Source organism: Suricata suricatta, chromosome 5 (genome assembly GCF_006229205.1).
Source record: "Suricata suricatta isolate VVHF042 chromosome 5, meerkat_22Aug2017_6uvM2_HiC, whole genome shotgun sequence".
Taxonomy (NCBI): Eukaryota; Metazoa; Chordata; class Mammalia; order Carnivora; family Herpestidae; genus Suricata; species Suricata suricatta.
This window is the reverse complement of record NC_043704.1, coordinates 66891263-66907143: the sequence shown is the minus strand read 5'-3', so window position 1 is coordinate 66907143 and position 15881 is coordinate 66891263. Positions and strand designations below refer to the sequence as shown.

General features: G+C 35.8%; 1 protein-coding gene across 1 annotated transcript in view; it reads left to right on the top strand.

Moving 5' to 3' along the window:
* POLQ (DNA polymerase theta) overlaps nucleotides 1–15881 on the top strand; it is a 106139-nt gene that overhangs the window by 65774 nt on the left and 24484 nt on the right. The window contains exons 21-24 of the mRNA XM_029939408.1: nucleotides 4430–4567; nucleotides 5975–6149; nucleotides 8539–8665; nucleotides 9558–9679. Of these exons, the coding sequence (XP_029795268.1) occupies nucleotides 4430–4567; nucleotides 5975–6149; nucleotides 8539–8665; nucleotides 9558–9679 (562 nt within the window). The remainder of the gene's footprint in view (nucleotides 1–4429; nucleotides 4568–5974; nucleotides 6150–8538; nucleotides 8666–9557; nucleotides 9680–15881) is intronic.

Genomic DNA, 15881 nt, shown 5'->3' with positions numbered 1-15881 from the left:
TGATGATGAGTGATGTTGAGCATCATTTCATGTGTCTGTTGGCCATCTGGATATTCTTAGAGAACTGTCCATGTCTTCTGCCCATTTCTTCACTGGATTATTTGTTTTTCAGATGTGGCATTTGGTGAGTTACTTATAGATTTTGGATACTAGCCCTTTATCTGATATGTCATTTGCAACTGTCTTTTCCCATTCTCTTGGTTGCCTGTTAGTTTTCTTGATTGTTTCCTTTGCAGTGCAAAAGCTCTTTATCTTGATGAAGTCCCAATAGTTCATTTTTGCTCTTGATTCCCTCGCCTTTAGGGATGTGTCAAGTAGGAAATTGCTGCGACTGAGGTTCACGAGGCTGTTTCCTGCTTTCTTCTCTAAGGTTTTGATGGTTTCCTGTCTTACATTCAGCTCCTTCAGCCATTTTGAGTTAATTTTTGTGTATGGTGTAAGAAAGTGGTCTAGTTTCATTCTTCTGCATGTTGCTGTCCAGTTCTCCCAGCACCATTTGCTAAAGAGATTATCTTTTTTCATTGGATACTTTCCTGCTTTGTCAAAGATTAATTGGCCATACATTTGTAGGTTCAGTTCTGGGTTCTCTATTCTATTCCATTGGTCTATGTGTCTGTTTTTGTGCCAATACCATACTGTCTTGATGATGACAGCATTGTAGTAGAGGCTAAAGTATGGGATTGTGATGCCTCCTGTTTTGGTTTTCTTCTTCAATATTACTTTGGCTATTCAGGTTTTTTTGTGGTTCCATATGAATTCTAGGATAGTCTGTTCTAGCTTTGCGAAGAATGCTGGTGCAATTTTGATTGAGATTGCATTGACTGTGTAGATTGCTTTGAGTAATAATGACATTTTAACAATGTTTATTCTTCCAATCCATGAGCATTGAACGTTTCTTCCATTTCTTTGTGTCTTCCTCAATTTCCTTCATACGTTTTATAAAGTTTTTATTGTACAAGTCTTTTACATCTTTGGTTAGGTTTATTTCTAGGTGTTTTATGGTTTTGCATGCAGTTGTGAATGGGATCAGTTTCTTGATTTCTCTTTCTGTTGCTTCATTATTGGTATATAACAACGCAACCGATTTCTGTAAATTGAAATTGTACCCTGCGACTTTGCTGAATTCATGGATCAGTTCTAGTAGGCTTCTGGTGGAGTCGGTCGTGTTTTCCATGTAGAGTATCATGTCATCTGGGAAATGTGAAAGTTTGACTTCATCTTTGCTAAATCTGATGCCTTTTATTTCCTTTTGTTGTCTGATTTCTGATGCTAGGATTTCCAGCACTATGTTAAACAACAATGGTGAGAGTGGACATCCTTGTCATGTTCCTAATCTCAGGGGGAAAGCTCTCAGTTTTTCCCCATTGAGGATAATGTTAGCTATGGGATTTTCATAAATGGCTTCTATAATGTTTAAGTAAGTTCCTTCTATCACAACTTTCTCAAGGGTTTTATGAAGAAAGGATGCTATATTTTGTCAAATGCTTTTTCTGCATCTATCAACAGGAGCATATGGTTTTTATCTTTTCTTTTATTAACATGGTGTATCACAATGATAGGTTTGCGAATATTGAACCAGCCCTGTAACCCAGGAATGAATCCCACTTGATCAGGATGGATAATTCTTTTTATATGCTGTTGAATTCTATTTGCTAGTATCTTCTTGAATATTTTTGCATCTGTATTCACTAAGAATATTGGTTTGTAGTTTTTTTGTTGTTGTTGTTGTTGGGTCTCTGGTTTGGGAATCAAAGTGATTTTGGCTTTGTAGAATGAGTCGGAAGTTTTCCTTTTATTTCTATTTATTTTTGGAATAGTTTGAGAAGAATGGATATTAATTCTGCTTTAAATGTCTAGTAGAATTCTCCTGGGAAGCCATCTGTCCCTGGGCTCTTACTCATTGGGAGATTTTTGATAACTGATTTGATTTCTTCACTGGTTATGGGTCTGTTCAGATTTTCTATCTTTTCCCGTTTGAAGTTTGGTAGTGCATGTGTGTTTATGAATTTGTCCATTTCTTCTAGGTTGTCCAGTTTGTTGGCATATAATTTTTATAGTAATCCCTGATGATTGCTTATATTTCTGAAGGATCGGTTGTAATAGATCCATTTTCCTTCATGATTTTGTCTATTTGGGTGTTCTCTGTTTTTTGTCTAGCCTTGCTAGAGGTTTATCAATTTTGCTTATTGTTTCAAGAAACCAACTCTTGGTTTCATTGGTTTTTTTCAACTGCTTTTTTGGTTCCTATATTGTTTATTTCTGCCCTGATCTTTATTATTTCTCTTCTTCTGATGGGTTTGAGGTGCTCTTGCTGCTCCCTTTCTAGTTTCCTTAGGTGCTCTGTTAGAATTTGAGTTTGAGCCTTTTCTAGTTTTTTGAAATAGGCCTGGATTGCAATAAACTTTCCTCTTAGGACTGCCTTTGCTGTTGTATCTTTGTTTTCATTTGTTTCCATATATTTTTCAATTTCTTCTCTAATTGCCTGATTGGCCCAATCATTCTTTAATAGGGTGGTTTTTAACCTCCACATTTTTGGAGGTTTTCCAGACTTTTTCCTGGGATTGATTTCAAGTTTCATAGCATTGTGATCTGAAAGTGTGCATGGTATGATCTCAATTCATTTGTATTTATGGAGGGTTGTTTTCTGACCCATTATGTGATCAATCTTGGAGTATGTGCCATGTGCACTCAAGAAGAAGGTGAATTCCCTAGCTTCAGGATGCAGAGTTCTATATATATCTATCAATTCCATCAGTTCCAATGTGTCATTCAGGTCCATTGTTCTTTAGAGATTTTCTGTCTGGTTGATCTATCCATTGCTGTCAGTAGAGTATTAAAATCCTCTGCAATAAACACATTCTTATCAATAAGATTGTTTCTGTTTGTGATTGTTTTATGTATTTGGGCACTCCTGAATTCGGCACATAGATGTTTATAATTGTCAGCTCTTCCTGATGGAGAGACCCTGTAATTATTATATAATGTTTTTCTTCATCTTTTGTTACTGCCTTTACTTTAAAGTCCAGTTTATCCGATATAAGTATGGCTATTCCGGCTTTCTTTTGACATCCACTCACATGATATAGTTCTACATCCCCTTAGTTTCAATCTGGAGGTGTCTTCAGGTCTAAGGTGAGTCTCTTGTAGACAGCAAATAGATGGATTTTGGTTTTTGATCCATTTTGCTACCTTGTGTTGTTTGACTGGAGCAGTCAGTCCATTTACATTCAGTGTTATTATTGAAAAATGTGGGTTTAGATTCATTGTGTTCCCTGTAGAGTGCATGTTTGTAGTGATGTCTCTGATACCTTATATTCCTTGCTACATTTCCCTCATAGAGTCCCTCTTAGGATTTCTTGTAGGGCTGGTTTGGTGGTGATGAATTCTCTCAACTTTTGTTTACTTGGGAAAACTTTATCTCTCCTCTATTTTGAATGACAGGCTCGCTGGATAAAGAATTCTTTCACCAAAAATAGAAATGTAAGATAAAGAAGTTTTAAACACATAATTTGAGATCTTTGAATTGTCTTTCTTTCTGGAATTGTTGATTAATTGTCACTTTATTATTTATTTATTTATATATTTTTAATGTTTTTTATTTATTTTTGAGAGACAGAGAGAGATAGCGTGAGCAGGGGAGGGTCAGAGAGAGGGAGACACAGAATCTGAAGCAGGCTCCAGGCTCTGAGCTGTCAGCACAGAGCCCAATGAGGGACTTGAACCCACAAACTGTGAAATCATTACCTGAGCCAAAGCCAGATGCTTAAGCAACTGAGCCACCCAGGCGCCCCCGTCACTTTAAATTAAAAAAAAAAAATCCTGCCTTCTGTAGGCCTACTTTCTTCAGTGGGTGCTTATTAGCCACTCTAGCTATCATTATTGCTACATTGGGTTAGCCACCTTTTCCTGACTCTTGTGTCCAGGGATTCTCAGAGTCTAGCGTTATGGTGGGGGATGTAGATGGCTTTTTGGATCCCTTTCTACCTTAGTGTTCTCTGATTTTTGTGATCATATAATAACCACAAAGCCTCCCATACTGACCCTCTCCAAGGCCTAAATGATTGAGTAGCCCTGTTGGTTACCGCATCAAGAGGTATTTAGGAGAATTCACAGTCCTCAGAGCAACTGCAAGTCTCAATGTCAATAGCTTATTTATCACTTGATCAGCACAAAATATACATTCCCATGTTCTTGACTGTTTAAAAGCCTGGTGTTGGTATTAATCTGATAGTGCCTAAATTAGGGTATAGACATGCTTGACATGTACATTTTTATTGCCATTATTTATTAAATATGATAATTTAATGTTATAAAAAGATCTCCAAACTCATGCTGAATTATATAGATTTTCTTAAATAACTTTTAAATATGTTTTGTGAATGCCAATGCTTGTGATTTAATTGACTAAAGAAGCATTAATTTCTTCCAGGTTTTATTTTTAGAATTAAAATTACCACCAAATGGAGAGATAAAAAAACAAGGCAGCAAGAAAACGTTGGGTTCTACCAGAAGAGTGAATGACAACGGACGCAAGCTAAGGCTGGGAAAACAGTTCAGCACTAGTAAGGTGCTCTTTGGGGCAGCCACAGGGAAGAATTTGAATTACTTTTAGCATTTTAGTGACTTGAAAGAATGCTGATTACATCAAGATCCAGCATAGCCCAATATTTGAACTTATCCGGATGAAAACAAATTGGTTTGTGGTTCCACTGCCTGCAAAACCTGGAGACATTCCATCATGGAAAATCTAGACCATAATCTGATTTAGCAGTTGTGTCATTCCCATTATTAAAACAATATAATGGTTTACAAACTTAAATCTGTAGACATTATTTAATTATTGACATCTACTACTCTTGGACTTCCAGTATAAAATAATTTATATGGTAATAGGAATATGAACAAAGGTATGGAAGAATAAAAAAATTCAACCATTACAAATAAAACATTTTAAGGCAATTTTAGGACAAAATAGTAAGTTTTCTATGAACTTCTTTTAAGAATCTAATTTTCTTAAGTTTATTTATTTTGAGAGAGAATGAGAGAATTGGGAGGGGAGAGAGAGAGGGAGGGAGATGGAGGGACAATGGATCCAAAGCAGTCTCCACACTGTCAGCACAGAGCCCAGTGCAGGGCCTAATCTCATGAACTGTGAGATCATGACCTGAGCTGAACCAAGAGTCAGATAACTAACTGAGCCACCAGGTGCTCCTCTGCTCTACTAATTTCAAAGTAAAAGTGCAAATCACAATCCATGGAAACTTTTGCTTAGGAGAGAAGGAGAAAATACTTAATTTTATAGTTTTCCTGAACAAATTTTCAATGGAATAATAAGGGTGGGAAGTACAGCCATACCAGCCATGGAGAAAGCAGTCCCAAGTTGCCATTCTGTAATATTTTGACCCTAATATTATTAACTATGCCTAACCTGCCCTAGGGAAGTTTGCACAGTTTCATTCTGTAACAAAACTTTTTTTTTTTCCATCTCACTGGCCATCTAATCTTCCAAGTTTTTATTTCTTAGCAGTTTACCAAAACTCTATAACATGAAAAATTCACAGTTCTGAAGATAAATGTCTTCTAACTTTCTTGACATGAAAACCATGAAAGTATTAGGGCAAAAGGGAAAAAAAAAAACATAAGAAACTTCCAATTATGTAAAGAATAGAGGAAGAAAATATAGAGAAAGGATTCTTGGGTGGGATAAGGGAAGGCAGTTCTAGTACCTTACTAAATTGACATCTCATTGATTTTATTCTTAAGGTAGACCTAAATATTACTCAGCATTAAATATTTACATTTTATAATCTATAGTTATTATAGTTTTATATGGTGATTGTCAAAAAAACCCAAAGAGTAGTTTTGAGTTGTAGAATAGGAGTTAACAAATTTATTTTTGAGATTATAAGAAAGTCTAGTTTGCTATGGAATTTGGACAAGAATCTGATCTTACCTTATTATATTTCTTTGGCAGGATGTTTTAAATAAATTAAAGGCATTGCATCCTTTACCAGGCTTAATATTAGAGTGGAGAAGAATCACTAACGCTATTACCAAAGTGGTCTTTCCTCTGCAGCGGGAAAAGCGTCTGAATTCTTTTCTTGGAATGGAAAGAATCTATCCTGTATCACAATCACACACTGCTACAGGTAATAAGAAATCTTAATTATAGATAATATCCAATTTTGAAAGGACAACTTTTCATGTATAATATTTGCTTATGATGACCAAGGAATTCAAGTGTTGATCACTGGATACTGTGAAGTTCCACAAATATTTATGAAACACATACTACATACACAAAAACATGGATGGGTACTAGTTACAGAGATGGGATTTAGTAAAATATAGCTTCTGCTTTCAAGTACTATATAGAGTAACTGGATGTCTGAGATAGTGCTTTGGATTAATATTTATTTGAGTCAGTTATATTATTTAATTTCAGTGCTAGCCTTCTCTTGAACCTCTTAAAATTGTCTCCAGGTTGAATCTGAGTAGTACCGTGGGGCATCTGTATAATGGATGAGTGTCTTATTTTACTCAGTCGGAAAAGAGCTGATGTCTTGTAGAACTCTTGGGTCTTGTAGAACTCTTGGGATAGGTATGAGTGTAATAGGGTAATGAAAAAAGCATTCTTGGGCTAGGCTCTGCAAAACTAAATATTTGCCAAATGGAAAGTGCATTGGAAGAAAAGGCAGGATTAATTCTTTCATTGGTGAGATAGGTTAGATTGTGGTATAGAATTGGGCTTTAGTTTTTACAGGGTTTGAATTCTGGTGCTGTGAATCTTCAGACAAGGTAGCTTGGTGCCTACATGTCCTCATGTGTAAAACACAGTGTTAATAGTCTTACTTCACCAGGTCATCCTGAGGGTTAAATTGATTAATACATTTAAAGTGTTTAGAATAGTGCATGGCACTTAGTGCATGGCTAGTTATCAGTTGTTGCTGTTATTACAGATGGAGTCACGATGAGGAGCTGCTTTTCTCTTTGCCTGCTTATTCCCTGTTCTAAACAAATTATTTTCCCTTCTTCCCTATTTAGCTAACCTCTTCCTTCACCCTAGCCATTTCTTGCCCTGTTGGTATTTAAATTTCATTTTGAGACATATGCTAAGACATATGAACATATCAAAATCAACTTAGAATTTTAAAAGTGTTGCATTTATTTGTTGCTTATAAAGCAGAAAGTAATCAGTTCCTTTTTTTTCAATTGGCTTTCCTCATACTATGCTTATATTTAAAGAATATTTTAGAAATACAAGCTTACCTAAGTATAGCAAATCCATTTCATTATTAAAATTTATCTCTATGAAGCTAGATTCATATTTTATAATTTATTTTTGCCATCTTGTTTATCTGCCATGTTCACTGTATTAATTCAAACAGTAGACCTGAATATTAAGTGTCATTATAGAAAAGAAGACAGTGGGCTAAGGCGGCAAGAGACTTAGATTCCTCTTCTGCTATTGGCTAGTTTTGTAACATTGAACAGGCCATTTAAAAAGTACATTAATATCTACCATTAATTGAGCACTAATTTTTGCTAAAAGCTAAATAACAAGAACATAACTCAGGGATTTACTCAGAAAAAGAATATCTGAGGGACTTAAAATATCTAACTCATCAAAAGAAGATGAAATTGTATGCAGTAGCTGTTAGACAGGCAGACACAAAGATGAGTACATTATAAAACAGATGATTTTGTATCACTATTCATGTGTTATAAAAACTACAATAACAAAATCAGTTACCCAGACTTTTTTTGAACAATCTTTATATGTTTTAGAAAAGTTCAATCAATAAGTAAACAAATGTAAAACATTTTTGGGGAAATAAAGGCCATAAACATTAAAACAAATGGCTTTCTCTTTCCTAGAAAATTCATTAACCACCTGATTCTAGTCTCCAGCCTTATCAATGCTACTGTTGATTGATTCTCCTAATGAATAAGGATGCTGATGAAGAAAACCAGCCAGCTGATGTCTAGAAACTGATTTTCTAGTCACCACTTTTCACGTCTGCATTTTCCACATTAGCTAACTCCTTGGGCCCTGGTTGTCCCTCCTCAGAGTTCAGCTGCTCTTTTGCTTCAGATTGTGTCTTGTGCATTCCTGGGTTTTGAAGGCTTTGACAGTCATTTCTCCTAGGATCCATTTGATTAGTCTTTACTCATTAATATTACCGCTAACATTGCATAGTGCTGATATTTGGTATTCATTTTAGCATAGGAATAGTTCAACTTACCGAATTACTTCTTATCACGGGATTGTTTTCTAGGAGAGCTAGGTTAACGTAAAAGAAACATTCTATTGTTGCTGACTCATATATTCACTCACATTGGGATTGGTCTTGTACTTATTTTGTCATTGTGAGACACATGAACATAATGAAAAATATTTAAATATAAATTTATTTTACCTTAGCAATAATAGAACTTGCATTTTTAAGATAATTCAGAAATCCAATTACTGTGAAAATAAATGTGAGATCCCTCGTACTCCCCTCAATTTTATGTCTTCATTCTGCTTGATTTTAGGACGAATAACCTTTATAGAACCAAATATTCAGAATGTGCCGCGAGATTTTGAGATTGAAATGCCAACACTGGTAGGGGAAAGCCCACCTTCCCAAGCCCTGGGCAAAGGCCTACTTCCCACATGCAGGTAGATGCTATTTGTCTGTATTCGTGTTAATATACTTTTGTGAGTATGGGTGGTTCAAAAACAGCCTATTGAACAAAATAATGAAATTAGTTTCTTTTATTGGGCAAAATAATGAATTTTCTGTCTTGGGCATACATATTTCTCTCTTTTTTTTTAAGTTTATTTATTTTGAGGGAGAGAGAGCATGCGAGTGCATGGGGGAGAGACAGAGAAAGAGGAAGAGAGAGAATTCCAAGCAGGCTTCCTGTTGCGTAGAACCCTGTCAGTTGTGGAGCCGGAAACAGAGCCCTTCGTGGGAGCTCAAACTCACAAACCCTGAAATCGTGACTTAAGCTGAAATCAAGAGTCGGTGGCTTAACCGACTAAGCCACCCGGGCACCCCTGGGCATATCTATTTTTATTTTAGATACTATCCATTTAAAATCCTGAGTCTGTCTATAAAGATGCTAGTTGATGGCGAAAGGCTGAAAACCGAGGCCACTAATTAAATCAGTCAGTGTGATGTACTTTTTTTAACTCAGTTGCTAAAGGGAAGAGTTTAATTATATCAGGAACATCCCCTCTTGCACTTGCCATATACCACCTGATGGAAGGAAAATGCATAGATAATTTATATTACATATGGTCAAAGGGATTTGTTGATTTGAGCTAAATATTAGTAATTGTTTCAGAAGCCATTTGTGGCAAAAGCTGTTACAGAAATGCCTTACTTCCTGTTTAATTGAATGTTTGCTGAAAAAGAAAATCTAGTATCTTTGTTAAGCTTTAAAGTGAGTTTTAAATGATGAGGTTTTTAAAGTTCTTAGAACTATTGAGTTTACTGAAAAATGAGGCTTTTTTCATACATTTGAGACTGCTTCATGTCCAACTGTTGATGTTGTTTGCATGACAGAGGAAGAAATAAAAAGAGTTGTGGCCTGAACTCTGGACACCAGGCACAGATGGAGGAGAGAGCCTCAGACCGAGGAATGCCCTTTTCAGTCAGCATGCGACATGCTTTTGTACCTTTCCCTGGTAAGGTGGCTGATGGTGTTTTGAGCTTCTCATTGCTATAGGAATGGTTTTCAAAGCACTGATAAAGCCTGCATTATGAATAAGACTCAGAAGTATGCATTGGTCTCCCTTTCTCCTCTCTTCAGAGGCCTGTTTTTCCTCTTTGTGTTGCCAGGTTGTCAGTCATCACTGTCTTCATGATCTGCTTGCTCTGTGGAAAATTTATGTGGTGTAAGCTTATCGGCAGAAGTCTGCTGGAACCATGTTCTCCAAGGTCATTGTGCACCTTTTGGCAAAGTCCAGCAGATATCCTTAGTTTTTGTCCTTTTTGACCTCAGAATAGCTTTTGCACTGTTCATTAACCCTCACTTTCCTCGATTTCTGCCCTCCCTTGATCTCCAAGGGCACAATTTTTTTTGTCTCTTTTTCTGACTTGCTTTGCTCTTTTGTTTCTTCTCCTCTTTTCCACACCACTGCTTCCTGGTGCAGGGGGCAGCCCCCAAGGCTGGCCTCCCCACGCCTGACCTCTTTTCAGTATTCTAGTCGTACATTTTTCATGAAAGGGTTAACTCTGGTTATAAACTCTATTCAGAAAACTTTTGAAAGTCATGATCTAACTCCTACACCATCCCTACCATTTGCATACATATTTGCTCTTTGCCAGCAGGCAGGTCTGAGTGAGTGGAGTCTGAATTTATTTTAATTCTGTCAGAAACTTAATATTCCAATGGTGAATTCGGGTCTATGATAGCTTAACCTGTTTGGTAATTTTCAGTTTTGCTTTTTAAGTATGAACTAAGCATTATATCATCGTAACATTTTTAAGTATTTAATTCTATGGCATTAAGTACATTTGCTTTTTGTACAACCATTACCACCATCTATCTCTAGAGCTTTTTCATCTTCCACAACTGAAACTCTGTATCTATTATAAAATAACTCTCCTCACTCACTCTCTAGCCGCTGGCAGCCACTAGTCCTCTTTCTGTCTCTGTGAATTTGACTTCTCTAGGTGTCTCATCTATGTGGAATTATACAGTATTATTTTGGTGTCTGGTTCTTTCAGACATTTTAACATAATGTCCTTAAGATTCATCCATGTTGGAGTATATGTCAGAATTTCCTTTCTTTTTAAGGCTGAATAATATTGATTGTATGTATATACTTCATTTTATCTGTTCACCCATCAATTTATTCTTACCTAAACAATAAAATTGTGTTTAACATGAAAATATTTTATACTGCTTTTGTTTAAATTTTTTAAGTTCATTGATATTAAATGTATATTGATTAAATCTGAAAATTTCTGTCACATAAGTTTAATGTTTAGTCCATTTACATCTAAAGAAATTATTGGTGGGGCACCTGAGTGGCTCAGTCAGTTGAGTGTCCATCTTGATTTGGGCTCACTCAGGTCATGATCCCGGGGCCATGAGATTGAGCCCCACATCAGGCTCCATGCCCAGCGTGGAGTCTGTATAAGTGTCTCTCCTTCCCACTCCCTCTTCTCCTCCCCCACTTGTGCTCACTCACTCTCTCTCTCTAAAAAAAAAATTATTGGCATATGGTTGGTTTAAGTCTACTATCTTGTTATTTGTGTCTTATTTATCTGCTTTTTTATTTTTTAAAGATTGAAGTGACTACTTTTTGTTCTTTTTATTTTCTCTACTGTCTTACTAGCTATCTTGTATATTCTAGGGCTTACAATATGTATCCCATCACAAACTATCTTCAAATAACGTTATACCACTCCATGTGTAATGTAAGGATTTTTTTCCATTTCCCCTCTTTTATAATAGATTTTATTTCTATGACATATAAACTCTACTATATAGTTATTCTTGCTTGGAACAGTCTATTATCTTTCAAAGAAATCAAATAAAAAAGTATCTTTCCTATCTGTCTGCTTTTTACCATTTCTGGCACTTTTCATTTCTTTGAGTAATTTAAGGAATCTTGAAGTACTTCCTCCAGAGTACTTCCTTTAAGGTTTCTTGGAGTACAGGTCTACTGACAACGATTTATCTCAACATTCCCATGTCTCTAGGTTTCTTTATTTTATTCTCCCTTTTGAAAGATAATTTATTTTATTTAATTTGTTTTTTAAATTTTATTTGAGAGAGAGAGAGAGAGAGAGAGAGTGAGAGTCAGTCAGTGGGGACAGGGGCAGAGGAAAAGAGAGAGAATCTCAAGAAGGCTCTGCACTCATCACAGAGCCTAACACAGAGCTCAGTGTCATGACGCTGGCATTGTGCCCTGAGCCAAAACCAAGAGTCCAGTGCTCAGCCAACTAAGCCATTCAGGCGCCCAAAAGATAATTTTATTTCAAGGTTTACAGTTCTCTTTCAGCACTTTATATATTTCCATTACCTTCTGGTTTGCCTTATTTCTGAAGAGAAGTACACCACCAGTTTTCCTCTCTTTTTCCAAGCATAAAGTAACTTTTCCCTGGATGCTTTTTAAATTGTATTTGTTATTCAATTTTAGCAGTTTGATTTGAGTGTGAGTCAATGGGTAGTTTTTCAATGCTTTGCTTGAAAGAGTTTTGAATTTGCTGAATTTCCTGAGTTTGCTTCATTTTGTTTTCTTTTAATCTGTGTGCTTATATTTTTCAGTAAGTTTGGAACATTTTCAACCATTATTTCTTATAATATTTGTGTTCATATCTCTCTCTCCTTCCTTCCTATTACTCCAAATATATGTATGTAATACCACTTGGTACTGCCCCACAAGTCACTGAAGCTTTCCTGTTTTTTACTTCCCTTTCCTTGCACATTTTTTTTTAAATCCTGTGCTACAATGGATATTGTCTATTGACTGCTTTAGTGTTCATGGATCTTCTCTTCTACAGTGTCTAATTCCTGTCACACTGTCACATCCTTCTGGTGAATTTTACATTTCAGATATTTTTAGCTTTAGAATTTTTATATGATTTTTCATCTAGTTTTTATTAACTTATTATAATTCATTATTTCTTATAATATTATGTTCATATTTCTTTTAATTTCTGAACATTATCTATAGTAGCTATTTAAAATGTCATCATCTCTGTAATTTCTGGGTCATTTTTCTATTGGTTGAAACTCTCTTGGCCATAGTTACATTTTCTTGGTTTTTCATATGTCTAGTTTTTTAAAGTTATTATGTTTGACATTACAGTTGCTACATTATTGACTCTTGGGATTTTGTAGTCTTCATTAATAACATTTTCTCTGGCAGACAATTAGTTTACTTTCACATTCAGCTTGATCATTTTGAGACTTTTTAAGCCTTGTTAGCAAATGCTTAGACTGGCCTTTACTCTAAGACTAGATTAGCCCTGATTGTAATGTGTGGTCTTTCTAGGGCCTCTACTTGGTGCTCAAGGGGTTAACGGGACCTGTTGACTCAGTCCAGTCACAGCTGGAACATCTCTCAACATTCAACAGGATGTTGTTCAAGTAGTTGTTCAGCTGACAGCTGTGTGATGGTGGTGGTTTCTTCGGCAATAGTCATTCCTTTAGCATTGGTTCTTTGCCTGGCTTCCTGAACTGTCGCCCTCCTTTAGTATTTGCTCAAACGTCCAAAGGGATTACTGCGCATATTTGTGCTTTCTCTCCAAATTTCCACAATTGTAGCTCCCTCAGTAGGCACAAACTCTAGGCTCTGCTTCTTCAGCTCAGAGAGATTATAGTGCTTTGTTTCATCTCTCCTTCCCTGCAGTGCCTTCTGCTAAGAAAGAGTGAGAGTCAGTCAGTGGGGACAGGGGCAGAGGAATCAAGAGAGAGAATCTCAAGCAGGGTCATTTAGAACCCTGAGACACTTGCGTGACTCATCTCACCTTTTTCTTTCTCCCTGCTTCTTAGGCATTGTAGTCCTGCACTATATCCAACATCTAAAAACACTGATTTCATATATTTTGTCAGCTTATCTTATTTATGGCAGGAAGGCCATAAAAGTTGTGGTCACTTGTTTTAAATTTTTACTTATATATTTTTGAATTGTTTATTTATTCACATAATTCAGAAATCAAAATATATAAAAGGTATATATTGACAAGTTTTGTTTCCTTCCCTGTCCTAGCTGACCTGTTGTCTACAACTCTTCTAGATAAGCTCATATATGAGTTTCTTACATATCCTTGTTGTATTTTTTATGCAGATATAAGCAAATGTGAATATGTAATGTTTCCTTCCCCTGTTCTTACACAAAAACAAGGATTCCATATGCACTGTTCATTTTTATACTAAAGAAATGTGATTATCAGTAAATAATTTTGAACATAAACCACTTTAATATCTGTGCCGGTAATCTGTGTAGCAAACTGTGATTTTGCTGAATCACAGAGTAAATATTTAATTTTGATAGATTTAATGGATATTGTTGAATTGCAGTCTAATGGGGGAGGATAACCATTAGTTCCCAATAACAAAATCTGAGCATTCCTTTCTTAGCCTTGCCATAGAACGTGTGGTCCCACTTCTGGATTTTTGCAATTTAAGTAGAGAAAAATTATTTCTTGCTATAGTTTTAAATTGCATTTCTTTTATTGTGAATGAAGTCAAACATTCTTTAGTGGGTTTAAGGTTCTTTTGATTATTTCTGTGAACTTCTTGTTTATATTTTGTCTTGTTCTAGATTTGTAGCATGTCTTATTTATAATATGGTAATGGATCTTTGGTGATATCAGTTGTAAATTTTTTTCCTACTTATTTTACCATGATTTAAAAAAATGTTTATTTATTTTTGAGAGAGAGAGCATGAATAGGGGATGAACGGAAAGAGAGGGGGGACAGAAGATCTAAAGCCTGATGCGAGGCTCAAACTCACGAACCATGGTATCATCACCTGAGCCAAAGTTGGATACTTAACCGACTGAGCCACCCAGTCTGCCCTTTACCACAAGTTTTTAAATTTTGTTTTTGCTATGCATGTCTAATCCAGTCATTTGTATTCCATAGACAAATTTTCTGACTCCTCCAAGTCCTAGATGATTCTTCCCATTGAATGTCTCTCTGTAGCCCACTTAAGATGTGCACATATTACCAGCCAGTTTATTCATCCATTCATTTATTCAACAACCATTAAGGGATTTCCTACAGAATGCAAAGGAAAAATAAGTATCCCGTCCCTAATGGCTCTGTGCTATGTGGGAGAGGCATGGAAGAACCATTTCAGATTGTGTGTCAGGTGCTGTGGAAACACTGAGGAAAGCACTACTGTAGTGGTTAAATGGCAGAGATAGGGGGTGGCTTTACACATAAAACATATACTTAAAAGCCAAACAGAAAAATAATGATCTAAGTCACAGAACTGAATTGCATCACATTAAGAACAAGATTTTAACCTTTGGATGCATGATCTAATGGTTCTAGGTTAGAACTAATTCTTTCATCCTGCTCAATTTTTTAATGATTGGGCTAATCAGGCAATTAGAGAAGAAATTAAAAAATATATGGAAACAAATGAAAATGAAAATACAACAATCCAAAATCTCTGGGACACAGCAAAGGCAGTCCTAAGAGGAAAGTTCATTGCAATCCAGGCCTATTTCAACAAACTAGAAAAAAGTGCAAATTCAAAATCTAACAGAGCACCTAAAGGAATTAGAAGGAGAGCAGCAAGAGCACCCCAAACCCAGCAGAAGAAAAGAAATAATAAAGATCTGGGAAGAAATAAACAATATAGAATCCAAAAAAGCAGTCAAGCAGATCAATGAGACCAAGAGTTGTTTCCTTGAAAAAATAAACAAAATTGATAAACGTCTAGCCAGGCTCCTTAGAAAGAAAAGAGAGAGAACCCAGATAGATAAAATCATTAATGAAAATGGATCTATTACAACCAATCCCTTAGAAATACAAGCAATCATTAGAGATTACTATGAAAAATTAATATGCCAACAAACTGGACAACCTAGAAGAAATGGACAAATTCCTAAATGCACAGGCACTACCAAAATTCAAATGGGAAGAGATAGAAAGCATGAATAGACCGATCGATAACCAGGGAAGAAATCGAATGCATTATCAAAAATCTCCCAATAAATAAGAGCCCAGGGCCAGATGGCTTCTCAGAGAAATTCTACCAGACATTTCAAGCAGAGCTAATACCCATTCTTCTCAAACTATTCCAAAAAATAGAAATATAAGGAAAACTTCCAAACTCATTCTACAAAGTCAGCATCACCTTGATACCCAAACCAGACAGACACACAGTAAAAAAAAAAAAAAAAAAAAAAAAAAAG